The sequence below is a fragment of the Capra hircus genome, chromosome 14, assembly GCF_001704415.2.
Source record: "Capra hircus breed San Clemente chromosome 14, ASM170441v1, whole genome shotgun sequence".
NCBI classification, from domain to species: Eukaryota; Metazoa; Chordata; class Mammalia; order Artiodactyla; family Bovidae; genus Capra; species Capra hircus.
This window is the reverse complement of record NC_030821.1, coordinates 33,145,451-33,166,272: the sequence shown is the minus strand read 5'-3', so window position 1 is coordinate 33,166,272 and position 20,822 is coordinate 33,145,451. Positions and strand designations below refer to the sequence as shown.

The following is a 20,822-nucleotide window of genomic DNA, read 5'->3' as shown; positions in this document are numbered from 1 at the left end:
CTTGCTGTTGTGAAAATCGGTATGGTGGTTACAATACATTTGAAATGTGGGAAGGAAAGAAGTGATCCAAAGAATTCTCAGTAATTGAAAAGCGTTGGAGATGCCGATCATGGGGGCTGGCCTCAGAATTCCTTGCAATGAACCAACTATTCCTATCACCACTCTTCCATTTTCACATAGGAAATTACCAGCCAGCAGAAATAACATACAGGCCATACAGATTCGGCCTAAAAAGTTAGTGGGCGAATTATTTAAACTTGAAGTTAAATGTAGTCAGTGCCTTGTTGATCCCAGAATTTCCTCTTTAGACATTTTCCATTGAGGTGACTTTCATGTAGATTTGGGTTTTCTGCTGACAATCCTTCAGTCTTGCCCTCCATTGAAACCACATATAAATAGAAGGTGCACTTAGAGAAGGCCAGGGGCAGAGCATGCTATGACCATGCGTAGCTTTGGATATGTAAGAGGACAGCTTTCCTTCAGCCTGAAAGGAGGGCCTTTCAGGTAAACCTTCATGTTATCCACTAACTGCTTATTCCTATCATTTCCTCTCCCAGAAGTGTCTATATCCATATCTCTCAAAGGACAGTGCATATGTCTCCTGCACAAAGTCATGGAGGTTCAAATCATCATTAACACCTTTTGGGGGGGGTGTCGCTCAGTTTCCAATATCTCGGTTCCGTGGCCGGGGATTGAACCCACACCCTCAGCAGTGAAAGTACAGAGTCCTAACCACTGGATCACCAGGGAATCCCCTATTATTAACTCTTAAAAGCAGCTTGTAGGAAAAGAGAAACCATTTTATTATTTGAAACATACACATATACCATCAGCAATGCATGACTCTAATGATGTGTATAAAGGAGAGGTAGAGCTTCATTCTTCCATTCAGTTCAGTTCAGTCACTCAGTCGTGTCCGACTTTTTGTGACCCCATTAATTGCAGGACTTCAGGCCTCCCTGTCCATCACCAACTCCCAGAGTTCACTCAGACTCACATCCATCGAGTCAGTCATGCCATCCAGCCATCTCATCCTCTGTTGTCCCCTTCACCTCCTGCCCCTAATCCCTCCCAGCATCAGAGTCTTTTCCAATGAGTCAGCTCTGCACATGAGGTGGCCAAAGTACTGGAGTTTCAGCTTTAGCATCAGTCCTTCCAAAGAACACCCAGGGCTGATCTCCTTTAGAATGGACTGGTTGGATCTCCTTGCAGTCCAAGGGACTCTCAAGAGTCTTCTCCAACACCACAGTCAAAAGCATCAATTCTTCGGCGCTCCGCTTTCTTCACAGTCCAACTCTTACATCCATACATGACCACTGGAAAAACCTTAGCCTTGACTAGACCCACCTTTGTTGGCAAAGTAATGTCTCTGCTTTTGAATATGCTATCTAGTTTGGTCATAACTTTCCTTCCAAGGAATAAGCATCTTTTAATTTCATGGCTGCAATCACCATCTGCAGTGATTTTGGAGCCCCCCGAAATAAAGTCTGACACTGTTTCCACTGTTTCCCCATCTATTTCCCATGAAGTGATGGGACCAGATGCCATGATCTTCATTTTCAGAATGTTGAGCTTTAAGCCAACTTTTTCACTCTCCACTTTAACTTTCATCAAGAGGCTTTTTAATTCCTCTTCACTATCTCCCATAAGGGTGGTGTCATCTGCATATCTGAGGTTCTTGATATTTCTCCCGGCAATCTTGATTCCAGCTTGTGCTTCTTTCAGCCCAGGGTTTCTCATGATGTACTCTGCATATAAGTTAAATAAGCAGGGTGACAATAAACAGCCTGGACGTACTCCTTTTCCTATTTGGAACCAGTCTGTTGTTCCACGTCCAGTTCTAACTGTCGCTTCCTGACCTGCATACAGGTTTCTCAAGAGGCAGGTCAGGTGGTCTGGTATTCCCATCTCTTTCAGAATTTTCCACAGTTTCTTGTGATCCACACAGTCAAAGGCTTTGGCATAGTCAATAAAGCAGAAATAGATGTTTTTCTGGAACTCTTTTGCTTTTTCGATGATCCAGCGGATGTTGGCAATTTGATCTCTGGTTCCTCTGCCGTTTTTAAAACCAGCTTGAACATCTGGAAGTTCACAGTTTACGTATTGCTGAAGCTTAGCTTGGAGAATTTTGAGCATGACTTTACTAGCGTGTGAGATGGCCCTGACTTATATCTTCAGGACTTAGCAGGTACCTGGCTTCAGCTGTTTCTCAAAGAGAGAGAGAGAGAGAAAAAAAAGCCTGGAATGTAGAATTGGGAAAATTAACTCTCTTGATTTTCTTGTCTCCAATGTCATTAGCCATCTCTGCCCAACTGAAGATAAATTGGCCAATCCAAATGGGAGACATTTCTGGGAAATATTTTTTTAAAAAACTTTATTTTCAAAAATAAGAGTAATGACTAGTGATAAAAATTATTATTGCAAGAGAGATGATTTTCAACTTTAATAATATTTAGCCACTCAAGACAGACAGCACTGTCCTAGGTACTTATTACTTAGACTATTTGATGACTGTTAGGGGACATGATTTCTGTCTTTAACACAGTATAAAGGAGAATGACAAACTGTTTTAAAACTGTTGTGCCTGATAAACTGTGAATGAAATAAGGTCTTTAATGCCTTTCTTTCTCTTTAACAAGCTTGTTTTTAAAAAGTGAGGCAAGGGAGACTTCTATTTTGCTTCCTTTGGCAACAGACTTTTTCTCAGCACTTGATTGGGGTAAGGATGTTGGTGACGTGGGAAAAAATGCCATACTCGGTCCAGCTAGGTGACATTATGCATGGTGCAGCTTTTGCTGGGGTCAGGCTGTCGTCTGTGATGTGGTTTAGAGAGATGCATCATGGTCCACCATTCTGCAGTCACACAGCGAAGGACACTGCCCACTTCTCCCACTTACTCTGCTGCTTCCAAAATTTCCAAGTGCATCAAACATAGGGTTCTACAGTGCTTACCAAAGTGATACATTTGTTAGATGGGAGGTAACTAAATGTATGAAATATTTCTCACCTACCTCCTACTCTCTGCCCCCACACAAGTCCGCTCCTATTGAATTCTAGGTGTGAGCACCTAGGTATTTCACTCTGACTCAACTTTCCATTCTCATAGTTGATAAGAATGACACAAATGAAATGCATATTCTGATACTCAACCGTATGCTTTAAGCATATCTAAAATGTAAAATAAGTAGATTAAGGTGATAAGAACAAAACAAAATATTTTTCTCTTAACAAAAGAAATACAGCTTAATCCCTAATGGATCGATGATGGATCCATAACTTAAGAGCCTTCTACATCCCTGATATTGTTTTAATTATACATCCATTTGTCCACATTGATACTCACAGCAGCTCACACTTTAAAGAGGGGGACATTTAAGTACTGCTAAGTTAAGTAATTCACTCAAAGTCGTACCCAGCAACTCAAGACAGAGGCATGTTTTGAATGCAAGCTGTCTGTCTCCTAAATCTATTAACCCCCATGTCATACTGACTCCAAATAAGTGAATCCAAATTAGTCTTGATGTATTTAAAATAAGATATGGTTTACCTAAAATATACCAGCCTCTATTGGAGCCTAAATGCTGCTTAAAGCAAGATGTGCCTGTGTAAAACCAGCACTGTAATTTTAGGATTTTCCCTCAAACTAATGAAGGGCATTTTCTTTGCAAGAGACTTAAGTGCAAAATTATGCAAGGTTGAAGCATTCTCTGAAACCAGGATTACACCCACTTTGGCATGCCGTGTCAAGCAGCCAGGACGTAAGGAAAGAAAAGCAGGCTGCAGTGAATGGTTATACATTCAGGTTTGAGCCGCAGCCATATATGTGGGTTAGTTTCCAAATGGACATTTACATTGCCTTTATGTGGATCAAATTGGTGTTTATTTGCCAAACGTGTTATTTAGATCTCCGGGAAAAGACAGCATGGCCCCAGGGAAGTTTCACAATTATAACCTAACTAGGCTCCCCAACTTACCTCGGATAAAGGGGGCCCCAGAGTGTTTGATAAACACAAACTCTAATAGTTCATTGATTTGAGGGAAATAGCAGTCTGTCCTTTTGCAGTAGGTCCCTATTGGGACTTTGAGGACCAGTACCCAGTGTTTTGTTTCGAGACTGAGAAATTTATTATACGCTCCTGGTCCTGATTTGGGGGGTCAGGGGAGTAAGGAGAAAAGGGGAGCCAGAGATTATCTTTGTGAAAAATTTAGCTTTTATTACATCATCTGAAGTAGCACAACCTGCTACACTAATGAAATTGTGTTCTTGGTTGAAAAGGGCAATTGTTAGCTTGACTTTGTGCTCACTAAAAACATTCCCCCAATCTTGTTAAATTATTGCTCTCATTTCAGATTTTTATGGCTTTGCAGCTTACCAGTCCTCATTTCTTTACGTTTCATTCATTTTCCTTGTATTGATGATTAATGGAGGATGTCGAATGTTAGAGTGAGCAGGCATCAGCAATTGCAAGATCATAATTAGTTTAGCTGACGAGGGCCTCTGATAGCACTTGCATCTGGATGGAAAAATTACCCTATAGGGAACTGGCTGCTCACCAGGTCTTTTTAGTGATACATTGTGAAACACCCGATGAATCAAATGCCCTTTCAATGCCAAGAAAGTGTTCCAGTCTTGAAGCCAAAATTATGTCTGCAGAAAGCTTTCCATTTGAAATGTATCAGAGTACAATTATAACCATTGTATTTTCTTGGCAGGGATACCCCTCGTCTACAGTATGGACTCAAGTTAAATAAATCGCCTAAATTTTATGAATCCCTGAAATTTTGACGTATAGTGTTTGTAATTTTAAATTTATCACAAAATTGGGTTCCAGCAAGACTTTTTCCACTCCTTATCTAACATGCATATTTTATCATTAAAGGCTTTGCTTCCTAGAGAAAAGAGAGCAGAGTTGCAATTCAGGCTGTCTTTTTTTTTTTTTTTCCTTCTTCTTCAGCCAGAGTTCCATTTCCTGCCTGTTAGTATTTGCGCCTATGAACACAGCCTGACTTTTGTTTCAATGAGAAGTTTAATGGAATCATTACTTGATAGCAAGAATGGAACAAGCAATGCTAATGATCTACTTTTAAATATTCTTGGATTATTTTTCAATCTGGTGATTAGAGAATTCAGTCCACTAAAATTTCAGAAACGCTTGTGATTTCCAAGTCTGAGTCAAATAAATAAATAGCCATTGATGGGACTATGTTGTCTGGCTTAAGCAGGCCCCTCATAAAGATTCTCATTAGTAATACTGTACTTCTAGTTGGCAGAAGTTTCTTCTGTTCCTCTCAGATTTGGGAGATAGAGGGTGTTCTCTTTCAGATTTTACAGGTGCAAATGAAAAATTAGAACTGAGTGTCTTATTAGTGTCTTAATACTTATGTTACATGAATGACATCCAGAAAGACATGCATCAGGTTTAATTGTAAGTGGTTTACATGCTGCACTTATTCCAAGTTTGACTATATTTTGAAGCTCAGGTGGCCTGGGCTCCTATTTTTCCAAAATATATTAAACATATTGCCATGCTCTGTCTTTTGACTTTTGACACTTTTAAAAGGTATATTTTAGGGTTCAGCATTTAGGAGCCATCATTAAAGGCACAAACCCCAAAGTTCAAAAAGTTAAAGCTGTTTCTGTGAAAAGCCTTTGGTGTTGCACACACCTCATCCATCACTGTAGGGTTAATTATAATGAAAATCAGTGGTGCCTATTAAACACAATTGAACCTGACCTCATTATGGGCAGTGTGGTTTTATACTGTCATTGTTGCTAGTCTAAAGACAAAACTCCTGGGTTGATTTGGTCTAACTCCACTGATCATGTGACTCACCTCTGACCTTGTATTTTTTTTTCCCCATTGCAGAGGCGCAGAGGCTCGGGTGTTTTTTGTGCCAATTGCTTGACCACAAAGACCTCTCTCTGGCGAAAGAATGCAAATGGCGGATATGTATGCAATGCGTGTGGTCTCTACCAGAAGCTTCACTCGGTAAGAACTTGTTAGATTGTTTCAGGAAAAGCTTTATAAAACAGCCTGGGCTGTGGCGTGATAAGTACCATTCCCTGGCTTGCGGTGCCTGCCCCTGCAGAGTTTAATCCAGTTGCTTTGAGCGCACTTGTGATTTATGGTGGACCAGCCTTAGATGTTATGGGGAGATTCATGTGAGATCATTACTAATGCATTATGTTTCTTTTGATAAAAAAGAGGAAAATGATTGATTTCTGGGAACTTCACATAACTGATATGTGAATGAGTGGGTATCAGAATTCAGTGACATTAATTTAGGTAGAAAGGAGAAACTTTTAAAGCTCAAAAGTACATAAATTAAAAAAAAAAAAGGCAAGAAGACTCTCCCATGTTCAGTATAAAATATATGGCAAGGGTAAAAATGCTTCTTTTCCAGTCTACTTTTGGAATTTGCAAGTGTCATCTAGGCTGGAAGTAGGACAAGTTCAGAAGAGTGGTTCTTCCTGGGACCAAGATGCCAGGTGACTCTCTCCAGGGCTTCCAGTGGCATCTGAGGGCTTGAAGAACACACAGCAGAGCAGAGGAAGGTGCAGAAGTGCTCTGTGTTTTAAGATCTCTGGCTGGCTAGCTTCTATGACTCTGAGCTACGTCAGTTATTTCTAACCAAATTTTAGGTAGAATCTTATAATAAAATTTAAACTTACAAATCTCCCATCTTTATATGCAGTTGACTTCCTGAAGGATTTTTTTTTTTTCTTTTTGATTTAGAAAATTTAGGGACTTCCCTGGTGGTCCAGTGGTTAAGGCTTCGCTTTCCAATGCCAGGGGTACAGATTCATTCCCTGGTCAGGGAACTAAGATCCCACTACCTTTCAGCAGCTAAAAAACCAAAACATAAAACAGAAACAATATTGCAACACAAATTCCGTAAAGTCTTAAAGACCATAAAAATGGTCCACATCCCCCCAAAAAAAATCTTAAAAAATAAAAAAAAAGTTTATCTGCTGACCAAAGCTGCCTTTAAAAATAGGAATGCCCCACTTAGTAAGCAAAAATCTGTTTCCTTCTGCCTTTTGCTTTTTGTTTGGCATTTTACCACAGCTCTTAGCACCAGCCAGTGAATAGAATGCAGCTATGGGGAATACAGTTTTAGTCAAAATGTCCTCCCAAACGGACCACTGGAAGCACTCTTTTAAAAAATGCATGCTGCCAACAAGACTAATTGGTAGTAAACTGTGAAAACCTTAGTTATTAGCATGTAGCTAGCAGAAGGAATCTCCTCCTACCACCATCACCTTACTTTTTTTAAGCCTTCACCATTTAAGCAAGCAATAAGCTTCCATTTAATGAGTACTGACATTAATGATTTTAATTGAATGCTGTCCAATCAAAGGCCAAATATTAATTAAACTACTGCTCTTCCAGGTTATGTTAATTTAACAACTGCAATATAAATGAAAAAATTTTAATAATTATTTTAATATTCATCTCTCCAGAAATGTTTTTAATTTTGAGGGGTTTTTTAAATCATAAATTTCCTATACTTCTACTCCATGAATTCCATGGCCCCACATGCTCTTAGTTCTTATACATTTGTGCATAATAATTCTCTGATGTCTCTTTTATGGGCTGTAATTCCTTTAGCTGTCACTTAAATATTGGTCTTCTTTAGGACTCTAAAACAGACACTATATTTCTTCCACTCTTTATTCTACAGGACAAAACTCTTCATTCCCTTGAGTTTTCCCATCAACTCCATATATTTACATTTTTTATAAATATAACCTTTATGTACAATACAATGCACAGACCTAATGTATAGTGTTCAGTGAGTTTTAATAGTGTCATCTTAATCAAAATATAAAATAGCATGTTTATCTTAGAAAGTTATCACATAGCCGTTTTAAAATATACTATGTGTTAAAATATTGAATTGAATTTAAATATTATAATTAATACAAGTTTTAAAATATATCAGAATTTGTGAAATTATCTAAAGCAGTGTTTAGAGGAGTATTTTCAGCATTAAATGCTTAGATTCAAAAAGAAGGATAGAGATTAAATATGTATGTTTGAAATATGAGATCTTTATAAATCTGAAATTCTGAACAAAGTAAATGAACATGGACTATCCAGGGGACGTGGCATTTTCATTCTAAAACCAGTAATTTGATGTTCAATAACAAGTGCGTTCTCCTTTTTCCTTCAAAATATCTTTGTGACAATAAAAACACTCCAAGAGGATTTGTGTTTTGTTTACACTTAAAAAAATACTCTCTTGCATTAAGATGCATCATTTCCAGGTATAATTCACAAATTACATAATGTTCATGTTCATATTTTATGTAGGGATTATTTCCTGATTTCAGTAATCTTTTAGAAAAAAATCAGATTTTAGCCCATGTAAAGATTCTTTAAATTTTTAATTTGTAAATTTGCAGTCACTTATTAAACATATTCTCTTGATTTTATAAATCAAAGTTAAAGCTCCTACTGCAAGTAAAGTTTTTATTATAGTCTTATGTATGGATTTTAGTCATGTAATATAAACACCTATTGAACATGTACATAAATACCAGTCATATCATACTTAAGCTGGGGGAAAGTCAGCATTCTATTTAAGTACAGAGTAGAATGACAGATAGGATATGTGAAGCAAGCCTACAAATAAATTTAGATTTTCAACAGAAAACAAATGCTTCACCTGTTAACAGGTAAAATCTTCCTGAATAGTAAGTACTTATATAATTAGAGGAAAAAAAAATGAAAGTGGGAGTTTATTTTAAAAAAAAAAAAAAAAACCTCTCACTGGATATGGCTTTGATCCTGAAGAATTCCAAGGTCAGAGGAGCCTGGCAGGCTATAGTCCGTGGAGTCACAAAGAGTCCCACGCAGCTGAGCAACTGTTGGGCTTCCCTGGTGGCTCTGATCATAAAGAATCTGCCTGCAGTGCAGGAGAACCATGTTCAATCCCTGGGTCAGGAAGATCCCCCAGAGAAGGAAATGGCTTACCCACTGCAGTATTCTTGCCTGGAGAATCCCATGGACAGAGGAGCCTGGCGGACTACAGTCCATGAGGTCAGAAAGATTTGGACGCGGCTGAGCAACTAACAATTTCACTTTCACTTCACTTGATATGTTTCCTTACAGTTCTGTCAGTTTGCCTTTGATTATTTATATTCTGATGTTTAATATTATATATCCACACTTGCAGTTATTTAGGAGAATGTGTGTATTAGTCATTTGGGCCTTGACATAACAAACTACCATAAACTGGATGTCTTAAAGAACAGACATTTATTTTCACAGTTCTAGAGGCCGGCAGTCTGAGATCAGGGTGCAGTGTGGTTGGGCTCTGGTGAGAGTCTCTTCCTGGCTTGTAGAAGGCTGCCTGTACCCTATGTCTGCATTTAATCTTGTGTGTTAATCACTCAGCTGTGTACGACTCTACAACCCCATGGACTGTAGTCCGCCAGGCTCCTCTGTCCATGGGATTCTCCAAGAATGCTGGCGGATAACCATTCCCTTCTCCAGGGAATCTTCCCACCTCAGGGGTTGAACTCAGGTCTCCAACATTGCAGGCAGATTCTTTACCATCTGAGCCACCAGGAAAGCCCTCACTTAACCTTATTTACCTCCTAAAGACCTAATCTTCAGATACAGTCACACTGGAGGGTAAGAGATTCAGTACATGAGTTGGAAGGGAGCATCTGGGGGACGGGGAGGAAGACATAGTTCAGTCTACAGCCTCGTATCATTTTTCCACAGTTGTCATCAAAACCGATCTCCTATGTTACTGTTGACGTCTTCTTGGTGCATGACTCAAAAGTTGAGAAATCTTTTAGAAAAATCACATTTCTTCAACTAACTTTCTATATCGTTTTATCACAAAATAATGCAAGTCTGAAGTCTCTTGAGTTTGGAAAGGCTGTTTTCAAGTAGATTAAAGTTTTTCAGTCCTCTCTGTAAAGATGGGCATGATTTAATTAGGGTAAAAGAGTGCTTTGGTTCTGTCCTCTGATCCTGCTCAGGGCAAAAGGAGGAGATTTAGTAAATCTATAACATAAAGCCTGTCTTTGCTTTGAACTTGAACATGGTTTATATTTGTGAGGAATTGTTAATGCATTTTAATGTATTTTTTAATGTTTTCCTTTTATGTATTGTGTGTGTGTTCCCTGCAGACTCCCAGGCCTTTAAACATCATTAAACAAAACAACGGTGAGCAGATTATTAGGAGAAGAACAAGAAAGCGCCTTAACCCAGAGGCACTTCAGGCCGAGCAACTCAACAAACAGCAGAGGGCCGGCAGTGAGGAGCAGGTCAACGGCAGCCCCTTAGAGAGGCGGTCCGAAGATCACTTAACTGAAGGTCACCAGAGAGAAATTCCACTCCCCAGCCTGAGTAAATATGAAGCCCAGGGTTCATTGACTAAAAGCCATTCTGCTCAGCAGCCAGTCCTGGTCAGCCAAACTCTGGATATTCACAAAAGAATGCAACCTTTGCACATTCAGATAAAAAGTCCTCAGGAAAGTACTGGAGACCCAGGAAACAGTTCATCCGTATCTGAAGGGAAAGGAAGTTCTGAAAGAGGCAGTCCCATAGAAAAGTACATGAGACCCGCGAAGCACCCAAATTATTCACCACCAGGCAGCCCTATTGAAAAGTACCAGTATCCCCTTTTCGGACTTCCCTTTGTACATAATGACTTCCAGAGTGAAGCTGATTGGCTGCGGTTCTGGAGTAAATATAAGCTCTCCGTTCCTGGGAATCCGCACTACTTGAGTCACGTGCCTGGCCTACCAAATCCTTGCCAAAACTATGTGCCTTATCCCACCTTCAATCTGCCTCCTCATTTTTCAGCTGTTGGATCAGACAATGACATTCCTCTAGATTTGGCGATCAAGCATTCCAGACCTGGGCCAACTGCGAATGGTGCCTCCAAGGAGAAAACGAAGGCACCGTCAAATGTAAAAAATGAACGTCCCTTGAATGTAGTAAAAACAGAGAAAGTTGATAGAAGTACTCAAGATGAACTTTCAACAAAATGTGTGCACTGTGGCATTGTCTTTCTGGATGAAGTGATGTATGCTTTGCATATGAGTTGCCATGGTGACAGTGGACCTTTCCAGTGCAGCATATGCCAGCATCTTTGCACGGACAAATATGACTTCACAACTCATATCCAGAGGGGCCTGCATAGGAACAATGCACAAGTGGAAAAAAATGGAAAACCTAAAGAGTAAAACCTTAGCACTTAGCACAATTAAATAGAAATAGGTTTTCTTGATGGGAATTCAATAGCTTGTAATGTCTTATGAAGACCTATTAAAAAAAATACTTCATAGAGCCTGCCTTATCCAACATGAAATTCCCTTCTTTTATTATTCTTTCTTTTGATTAGTAGGTTACCAAGATTAAAAAGTGAGACAAATGTTCAGTGAGAAAAAAAAAAGGAAGATGGTTAATAGTCCTGATTTAGAACCTAGTAAGTCAAAACCATCTTGGTGAATATGTACTGTGGAAACCATCCATAAGAAGTATCACCAGACTATAATTATGATGTTTGTATAGAACGAGATCAAAGCTGTTTAGAATTTGGAAGGGTTTACATATTATGATCCTAAAGCAGTATTGGGCTGGCCATTGGCCCATTTGTTCAAAAACCCATAAATTATTGCCTCAGTTTCGAGGTATCATGAAATCCTAGGCAGATGAGGAGAAATTTAATCTCCAGGGCAGTGAAAGGAAAATGGCGCCCTCTTAGACGAGAATCCTCTCATAGATCATGTTTCAAATTTAGACCTAGAAATGCGAGCTGTGGTTAGGCTTGGGGAGAGAGCAGCGGGAGAAGTGACAGACGGTGGCAAGATGATTTTGGCCAGCCCTGCCTGTACATACACATGCACACCCTCTCTGATATTTTTGTCCTTTAGATGTTCACATACTCCTTTCAAAATTAGTCCTCTTGTTTGCAGTTTAGGTTCATTTTGTCCAAATATATATGCATTTTTAAAAAACAATGTCCTCAGCGCTACATAGTAATTTTATTTTAGCCAGATCATTCTTTCTTGTATGTGATGAACCAGTTTGGGTTTGTTTTCTAAGCTTCCTTTGGGTCACTAATCTCATTTGGCATGTTCTAACTAAAGGGATCCCCTCAGTTCAAAAGACTAGATGGATACAAAAGTTCAGACCATGGCATTCGCTGATGTAGAACACATGGTATTTCTCCACAAGGTAACCTGCTGTATTTATTTATTTTCTTTTGGTTTAAATATAATTTCCAAACTTTGTGGTCAGGCAGCGTCTAAGGTTACGTTACCACAGGCTGACAGTTGGTATATGTACCAATCAATTCCTCCATTAGATTTATACAGGTTTAGTTAAGTAGCATTAAATAGGATTCTTAGAAGTATGTTCTTCATAGTACTTTTAATACTTAAGGCTTTGTAAAACTATCCATGAAGGGAAAGCCTCAGCATAACTGCTCAGGGAAATAGGGCTAAATAACTGAACATTAAATAATTGGTTAAAGGTGCTGTTAGTCGAGCCTCAATGCTTGCTACACGGATGTATGTACAAGGACTGACTTTAATAATTTGCATTATATTGTCCCAACCAGTAGTTTATTTTTTGCCACGGAGATGTAGAAGATATTACAAGCTACTGGATGCACTGTCAGATTAACTTATTTCATTAAAGAAGTTGGGAGAACAAATAGGAAAAAAAAAAAAAACCTTATTTTTCTAGTAAATATTAATGTATTACATTTCAAATAATGGTGCCTGACATATTGAATAATTATTTTCTACAGTGTACGTATGCAACAAAGATATTCCATCATGCATTAGAGTCAGTTCTGACTCTGCCTAGCTGTTTACATTTGCAAATGTAGCAAACAAGGTAATGAAGCAACTATTTCTATTGCGGTAGATATCTTGTGTGTGTGTGTGTGTGTGTGTGTGTGTGTGTGTGTGTGTGTGTGTGCATTAAAATTGTAAACGGTAACATGAAACAAATGAACGTTCTTGATATAATGGTATGAAAACAAGAAGGAAATGAAAATATTTTTATGCCTACTTAGGAAAAAAAGGGTAGCACTATTCATTCCAAGTACTTTTTTTTTTTTTTAATTTTTAAGCTCTTAACTCACATTGTTATGCTTAAAATGATAAACATATATCCTCTTTTTATTGCTTTGTCTATGTTTCAGATGAAACATTTCAGAAATTATTTTGATAAGTGCTGCTGGAATCTGCAGCACTGATGTTTTTATTGCATTCTGTAGTCGCATTTGCACTCCATTTTTACATTAATTCGCAGTTGCTTTGTATTGTTTTGTTTGGGTTTTGTTTCTTCTTCCCAGTGCCAGGTCTTCGTTTCTTCAAGTTGGATGGCAGGTAGAGTTCAACCAGTTCGTGACTGTTGTAGTGAATGAAGTTCAAACTGTCTTTCTGATGCTGTGTTGTCATTTCCATTCTTGCATTTTTGTTTTCATGTAAAAAAAAAAAAAAGAGAGAGAAAAAGAGAGAAAGAATCAGGACTAAGCCTTTTGCTTCAGTTTCACTTATAAAGGGTTGTTTTCTGATCTCACCTGTCAAGTAGCTCTAATATAATTCACATGAACCGAGATAAAGAGGTGAAATGAGGGGCTTTGACATTCAAATTATGTGATGTCGTTTATCTTTCTTAGGAATTTTGATGAATTCATCTCAAAATGTACAGGCAGATTGGAGAGGTGGCAATTAAAGATCTAAAGAGGCGATTTCCCAAACAACAAAACAGTATTTAATTTTCTTAGTGAAAGGACTAGAAACAAAGTGCACTGTGGCAATTCTCAAGCACCACGATATGTGAACTGCTCAAATTAGAAAATACTCGAAGTTTGGTTAACTTGGGCAATAGTACAGATATGGCTTTTTGGGCAAAACTACTATTTAAGCAGTTTCTCCAGTGTATCAGACACAAGTATGTTGTTCTTTATTGGCATATATGTCTCTTTATCTCATCATTTTTGTTTTCCTCAGACACACAAATAGTAATGGTTAGTATTGGAAATACATATCACTATTCTTGGAATATTTATGGTCAGTCTACTGTAGGTAGAATATTCTTAGATAGCATTGTCAATAGATCTTATTCTGTATTCCTTTTATTATTGATTATTTTATTTTCATTTATTTTTTTCATATTTTGATGGAGAAGAGGTTGGGCTATGAAAAACAATGAAAATTTATCAAAACACTAAAAGACTCCCTTTTTTTGATTTTTGAAAGCCTTTGTCCTAGCTCTCAAAATACATTTTTACAAAATTGATTGATTGGTATCTTTATTTTTATTTGGGTTTAGGATCTCTGAACTATTTTGTCTTAAATTGTGATTTTAAATGAGCTATTTAGATACTTAAAATCTTTTTTTTAAGGATTTTCAAGATGACTTAGGAATTTCTCTTCTTGGAAAAGGCTTTCCCTATGATAAAAACTATACGCTAGGTAAACTTGTATGTCATTTAAAAAACATATGTCTTTTTAAAGTATGTGTCCAGATTCTGAATCGGGCTTTGGATCAAATTTTAAGCCAGGACCAGCTCATGCATTCTCATTCTCCTTTTTCTCACTCTTTCTCTCTTCATCTCTCACCCATATATTCATATTGTTGTTTGGGATAGAGGAATCTTAAAGAGCCAGCCCACCTCAGAAGATTGTGGATTGAGAGACACTACACTGAGTACATGAAAAAAGGATGGAGCTCTCGTGGTTAATATGTTAACTCTAGTTCAAAGGAAAAGAGTGTGCCCATTCTTACTACATGACATATTGAGATGTTCTTTTAAAAAAATCAGCTTTTAAGATAATGATGTTTTCTTCTAAACTGTTCTCTTTTAGTAAAGGTAGATTTTAGAAAACAAGCATGGGATTTTTTTTTTCTAAGGTAATATTAATGAGAAGAAGAGAAAAAGTGATTATCTTTAACAGCTCTTTGTTGAAGCCTGTGGTAGCACATTATGTTTAAGATTGCACATGTGCACATAATCTATGATGATCCAATGCAAATACAGCTCCAAAAATATTAAATGTATATATTTTTAAATGCCTGAGGGTATACATTTTTCTTAATTAATTGAAGAGTATCAATACTGCTACTAAAGTAATGACTAGCCTCCTGCTGTGTGGCCGCGAAACATCAAAGGTGACCTGTCTTAGGACCTCTGAAATGCCTGCCTGTTTAGTTCATGAACATGAATATAATTCTAGAGGGGGAAGATTGAACATCCCATGGTGGTAAAGAAGCTGACGGTCAGCTTCTGCGCTGTATGCCAGCTTTTTGCCTGAAGTTTACTTTGAGCTCACAGCTTTCTGTCTTTGGGTTGAGAACCATGGCAAAAAAAAAAAAAATGCAAGGCATCTTTTGTGATCAAGTAAGTGAAAGCTTGCTGACTGTTCTAGATCACAGGAGAAAACAGAGGAATGAAATCAAATCCAAATATGAGACTAAAGATGCTAACCAAAGGTAGGTACTAAGTGGAATTCTATCAGCAGGCCACTATAAATGAGAGGAAGCTAGAGAGACAAGAACCAGGACTTTGAAGGGCTGTGTTATTTTCCCAAAGAAAGACTTGGCCAAGGGCAGAAGCCATGGCTTCGTTGCAGAGCACTTCCTGTGGGTTTTCCATTGGCATTTCACCAACAGTGGACACACATGTTCCTGCTAACCATCAGTGATTTAGAAAGCATCCACAGTTATCTGCAGTAATTAGGACCAATGGAAGATGCTAGGGTTGAAGTGTGTCAAGTCAGGAATGAAGAAAATGTGAAATTCAAATTGGTCCACACATGGAGACTGGATAATGTATCCTAACGTGATGTTCTCTTGAAGGGAAAAGTAGAGCTAGAAATTTCACTCCGTCCTAAAAAGCAAAAGTAACTTTTACACAGAAATAACATTTAGCTTTCATCAGAGAAAATGGTCCTTCAAGACCCATGAGTCCCAAAACTGGATCCTAATTTTTACTCCTGGGTTTTTTGTTCATTATATGACCTGCAGCGAATCACTTTTTTTCTTTTCGTGCCTCAGGTTCCTCACCTGTAAAATGGAAAAAATATATTAATAATAATATTATTAGTAATAATAATGATGGTAATGTAGTACTTGTTTGTAAAGCACTTTGAGATCCTTGATTGAAAGGCACCGTGAGAGTGCCAAGTATTATTATATGGCCAAGGGGCTTATTTAAACTCTCAGTTCCTAAGGGCCAGGAAAGGTTGGGGTCGTTTTTTTAAAGATGAGCTGTAAATACCATAATCAGGCAGCCTATTGTGTTGACTATGAAGAGGCAAAACTATTACAAGGCTGATAAAACCATAGTTTCTTAATGGCTACCAACAAGGCAAATATCACAATAAGAAATGCCAAATTCTCTAAGGTGACAACATGAATAATTGGGGGGTGGGGATGGGGATGGGAAGCATCTCAATAATGCCAAGGTAAAATTCACTTACAGCAATATTCACCAGCAGAAAACGTCTTTCATACGGAATGATTTCATGTTGCTAAGAAAAAATTCAATTTGTAGTCCTGATTTGAATATTAGAATGTTGGCTATAATAGTTCTGTTCTTACAACACATGGAATTTTTTTTTGTTTTATTTAATTTTGTTTTCATAGTGCATGTTCATTTCTACTCACAAACATGTTCTTGGTGTATTTCTTATGCAAACAATCTTCAGGCAGCAAAGATGTCTGTTACATCTAAACTTGAATAATAAAGTTTTACCACCAGTTATACATGATGGTGTTGGTATGGTTTATATGGATTCACTTTCATCCATGTAGCAATGGGAAATTCAGACTGTTGTAACATGTAGACAGGCTCTGATGAATTGAGATGGTGAATTCAAGTCACCATTTAAAAAAAAAAAGAATAAGATTGAAAAAACCTGGATTCTCTCAACTTGTTTTGTTCTGCTTTGCTTTTTTTTTTCTTCTTTTAACCAATCAATCTCTTATTGATAGATTTTGTGTAAAAAAATTATACACGTTTCTTTAGGAAGATTAACAATAAAAATCATGTTTATTTCAAAAACATTCATTGAGTATCACGTATTGAGTGTTGAGTACTGGATAATGATAATGTTATAATATGTAAAAAATCCTGCTTTTGAAGTCTAACTTTGTATACAATTTAGTATACCCATGAATATGATATAAAGATCCTGATAAATCATCTCAAGAAATTTATATTAATGTATTATATGCCTTATGTGTTGGCTTAAGATGAAATTAATCAGAGATTTCCTGAAGGTGGATTTTGAAAGACACAAGAGGCAGAAGAAAACCAGGTAGGCAAAGAAGACTCACCCACATGTTTATGACCAGAAGGAAAAAAGCAAAAAGGACAGGACGTGAAGTATATAAAGAACTCCTTGCTTCAGAAGATTTGTTTTGAAAATTTCAAGTTAATTACTGTCTACCCTCCTAGCACAAATCTTCACTTCTCATTTTTTGTGAATCCAAATTAACAAGTCCTTTATTTTTTTTTTCTAGCTCTCTCTTTTCTCCCCTGCTTTGAAAACAGCAGATTAAAGGCTTTGAGGGTCTGATCATAATGGTAATAAACTTGTTTCACAGCTGGAGGCAACATTCTCTAGATAAGTGTAGTAAAAACACTTAATATAATTTCTTTTCCTTATATAGCATTTGATGCTTCTCTGGGGAGAACTTTGCAGATAAAGTTAAATACACTCTGTTCTCACCCAGGACTGTCAGAATCCCACTCAAGCAGAACTATATGCCCATCAGCTCTTTACCTTTGTTTGAGGGGAGGGAAGAAGAGTGAGTCAGCGTGGACATCCCTCCCTTACCTTTTGGTCTTCCATCTCTCAGACGGTGGGGCTGGCCGCATCAGAAACACAGTGCACAAAAGGAGCAGTTAAATGGCCTGTAAGGGTGAAACTGGCTGGCGGGAACTTCAGGAACCATAGAGCTATATGTGATGTGTGTGCTAAGTTGTTTTGGTCATGTCTAACTCTTTATAACCCTATGGAGTTGGACATTCCTTAGTGACTAAATATATTGTTTAGTCGCAAAGTCATGTCCAACTCTTACAACCCCATGGAGTGTAACCGCCAGGCTCCTCTGTGGGATTTTCCAGGCAATCAAATTGGAGTGGATTACCATTTCCTTCTCCAAGAGATCTTCCTGACCCAGGGATCAAATCTACACCTCTTCCACTGGCAGGCAGATTCTTTACTGAGCCACCTAAGGTAGCCTTTTCTCAGCTCTACAAATATTGCCAAGCTGACTTTCTTTCCCAGAGTTGAAGTTTTCAAGAAAAACTGGACAAAGGAAATTTTCTATGGAATCTAATTTTGAATGTCAGTGACAGCCTTTTTTTTTTTTTTTTTTTTAAATACTGCAAGCCAAACAAAACACTTGTTCAGAATAAATTCTACCCCTAGACAGGCAGAGTGCATGTGACCCCTGGAGCATGAACAATAGTGAACTCTGGTAACTGGCAGGGAAGAAATTGGGCAAAGGGCTGAGGTTAGCTGTGGTTCCTCTGGGTTTTGTCTCGGGTCCCAGTGCGTCCCTGCCGGGAAACCCAAAAGCACTGTGGCAGCACCTGCCTGACTCTTCCACAGCCAGATTTGCTTTAGATGAAAAACATTTGCACAGGGGAGAAAAAAGCCCTATTTTTTTTTTTTTATCATGCTGCTAATTACTTTGTACTTCTGTTCTCCATCTTTGTAACCCCAACTACAATTTTTCTTTTTTTAAAAAAACGCACTGGTAGAAACAAATCTCCCAAACTATTTGAAGTTGCTAAAGTTAACGTCCAGTAATGCCCAAGATGTCCTTACTTCCCTCTCCAGTTCAGATTTTAGAGTGAAAATAACAGGGCTAGCAAAGGAAAGAAAACAGTGCGTGGGAAGGGAGGGGCTTTTTCATGATGCATAGAGTTGATCGTTTTAATGAATAAAGAATTTCTTCAAATAAAAATAGGTGATTTGTATATGTGATCTTATTGTTAGGTTTATAATACTGTTCTCCAATATATTCAGGATATCGCATCTGAAATTCATTTTTCATAAATGTTGCGGTACAGTTGACCCTTGAACAACATGCATTCGAGCTGCACAGGTCCTCTTATATGTGGGTTTTTTTTTTGTTTTTAATAGTAAATATCCAAAGTACTATATGATCCATGGTTGGTTGAATATACATAGAAAGATCCTCAGATATAAAGGGACCACAGATATGCTGGACCAGCTATAAATTACGTGTGTATTTTCAACTGCATAGAGGGTCAGCACCCCTAAAACCCCACTGTTCAAGGGTCAATTATATTCACATAAAATATTTTTATGTGAGGTAACAACCCATTCAGCCAACATCCTGTTCAATAATTAACAAATATCATTAACTTTTTTCTTCAGGTAAGGAATAGAGACCAGGAGAGCAAGGGTTCTTAGAAAGTATAATAGAAATTCTTTATATTTCCATAAATAGAAGGTGCATTTCCAAGTTAAAATTGCATAAGCACTAAACTGTAAGCAATTTTCCAGGAGTATACATGAACTCAAAAACCAACAGTAAATAACAGACATTTTCTCAGAGCATGCACTGTCTCTTACGTGAAAGCAATGTTTGCCCACCCCACCCCCACCGCCCCATCTTGTTTAGTATCAGTCAGCTCTTCTTATTTTGGGGGGGAGGGGTGCCACATAGCATGTAGGGTCTTAGTTTCCTCACCAGTGAGGGATTGAACCTGTGCCCCCTGCAGAAGAGGTGTGGCATCTTAACTACTGGACCTCCAGGGAAGTCCCCATCAGTCAGTTTTTAGAGTTGGTGTAAACTTTAAGCTTGAACCAGAGGCAGGGAGAAGGGGGAATGGTTTCTGGATAATTCAAATGCATTACATTTTTTGTGCATGTTATTTCTATTATTATCATGTGAGCTTCACCTCAGATCATCAGGCATTAGATACCAGAGGCTGGGGACCCCTACTCTAGAGAAAAAAGTAATGCAGATTAAAGGGAGATGAGTGAATGGATATCATAGATTTTTTTTTCAGACCTTTCATTTCCTTATATATTTTCTTTCTACACAGCATAGATTACCCAGTGAATGAACTGATGTATCCTAAAAAGCATACATACACAAGTGAGTTTACAAAGCTCAATTCGATAGCCTTATGATGGTTTGTTTTCTATAATTTTATCTTTTATAATTGCCTTTTTTTTGTAATGAAGATATCATTGTCATTGTTTTGTTTGTTGGTGATGACATGCAGTATAAACCCAGGTTTCATTCATTTATTCCACAAATAGTAATTGAGCCTTTCCTACATACCAGGGATTATTCCAGACATTTGGACTATCTCAATGAAAGAACACAAACCAAAATTCCTGTATCTATGGGAGGGAGAGAGATATAGAACATACAGACACAATAAACAAACTACAAGTAACATGTTAGGCGGTAATAAATGCTCTAGCTCAGTGGTCTCCAACCATTTTGGCAGCAGGGGCCAGTTTTGTGGAAGAAAATTTTTCCACGGACTGGAGGTGGGGAGGAGGGGGAATGGTTTCTGGATGATTCAAGTGCATTATATTTATTGTGCATGTTATTTCTATTATTATCACGTGAGCTCCACCTCAGATCATCAGGCATTAGATCCCAGAGGTTGGGGACCCTTGCTCTAGAGAAAAAAAAAGTAATGCAGCTTAAAGGGAGTTGAGTGGATGGATGTCATATTCAATAGGCTAAACAGTTCAGCACTCCCTTGAGCCAAGACTTACAGGAAGGACAGATAGAGTGAACAGCTGGTACAAAGGCCCTAGGGTGAGAGAG

At 38.0% G+C, this 20,822-nt stretch overlaps 1 protein-coding gene across 6 annotated transcripts in view; it reads left to right on the top strand.

Moving 5' to 3' along the window:
* TRPS1 (transcriptional repressor GATA binding 1) overlaps positions 1–16,754 on the top strand; it is a 281,676-nt gene extending 264,922 nt beyond the window's left edge. For all 6 annotated transcript variants that reach the window (XM_018058365.1, XM_018058362.1, XM_018058364.1 and 3 more), the window contains 2 exons: positions 5,868–5,990; positions 10,151–16,754. In XM_018058365.1, the coding sequence (XP_017913854.1) occupies positions 5,868–5,990; positions 10,151–11,212 (1,185 nt within the window). In that variant the 3' untranslated portion in view covers positions 11,213–16,754. The remainder of the gene's footprint in view (positions 1–5,867; positions 5,991–10,150) is intronic.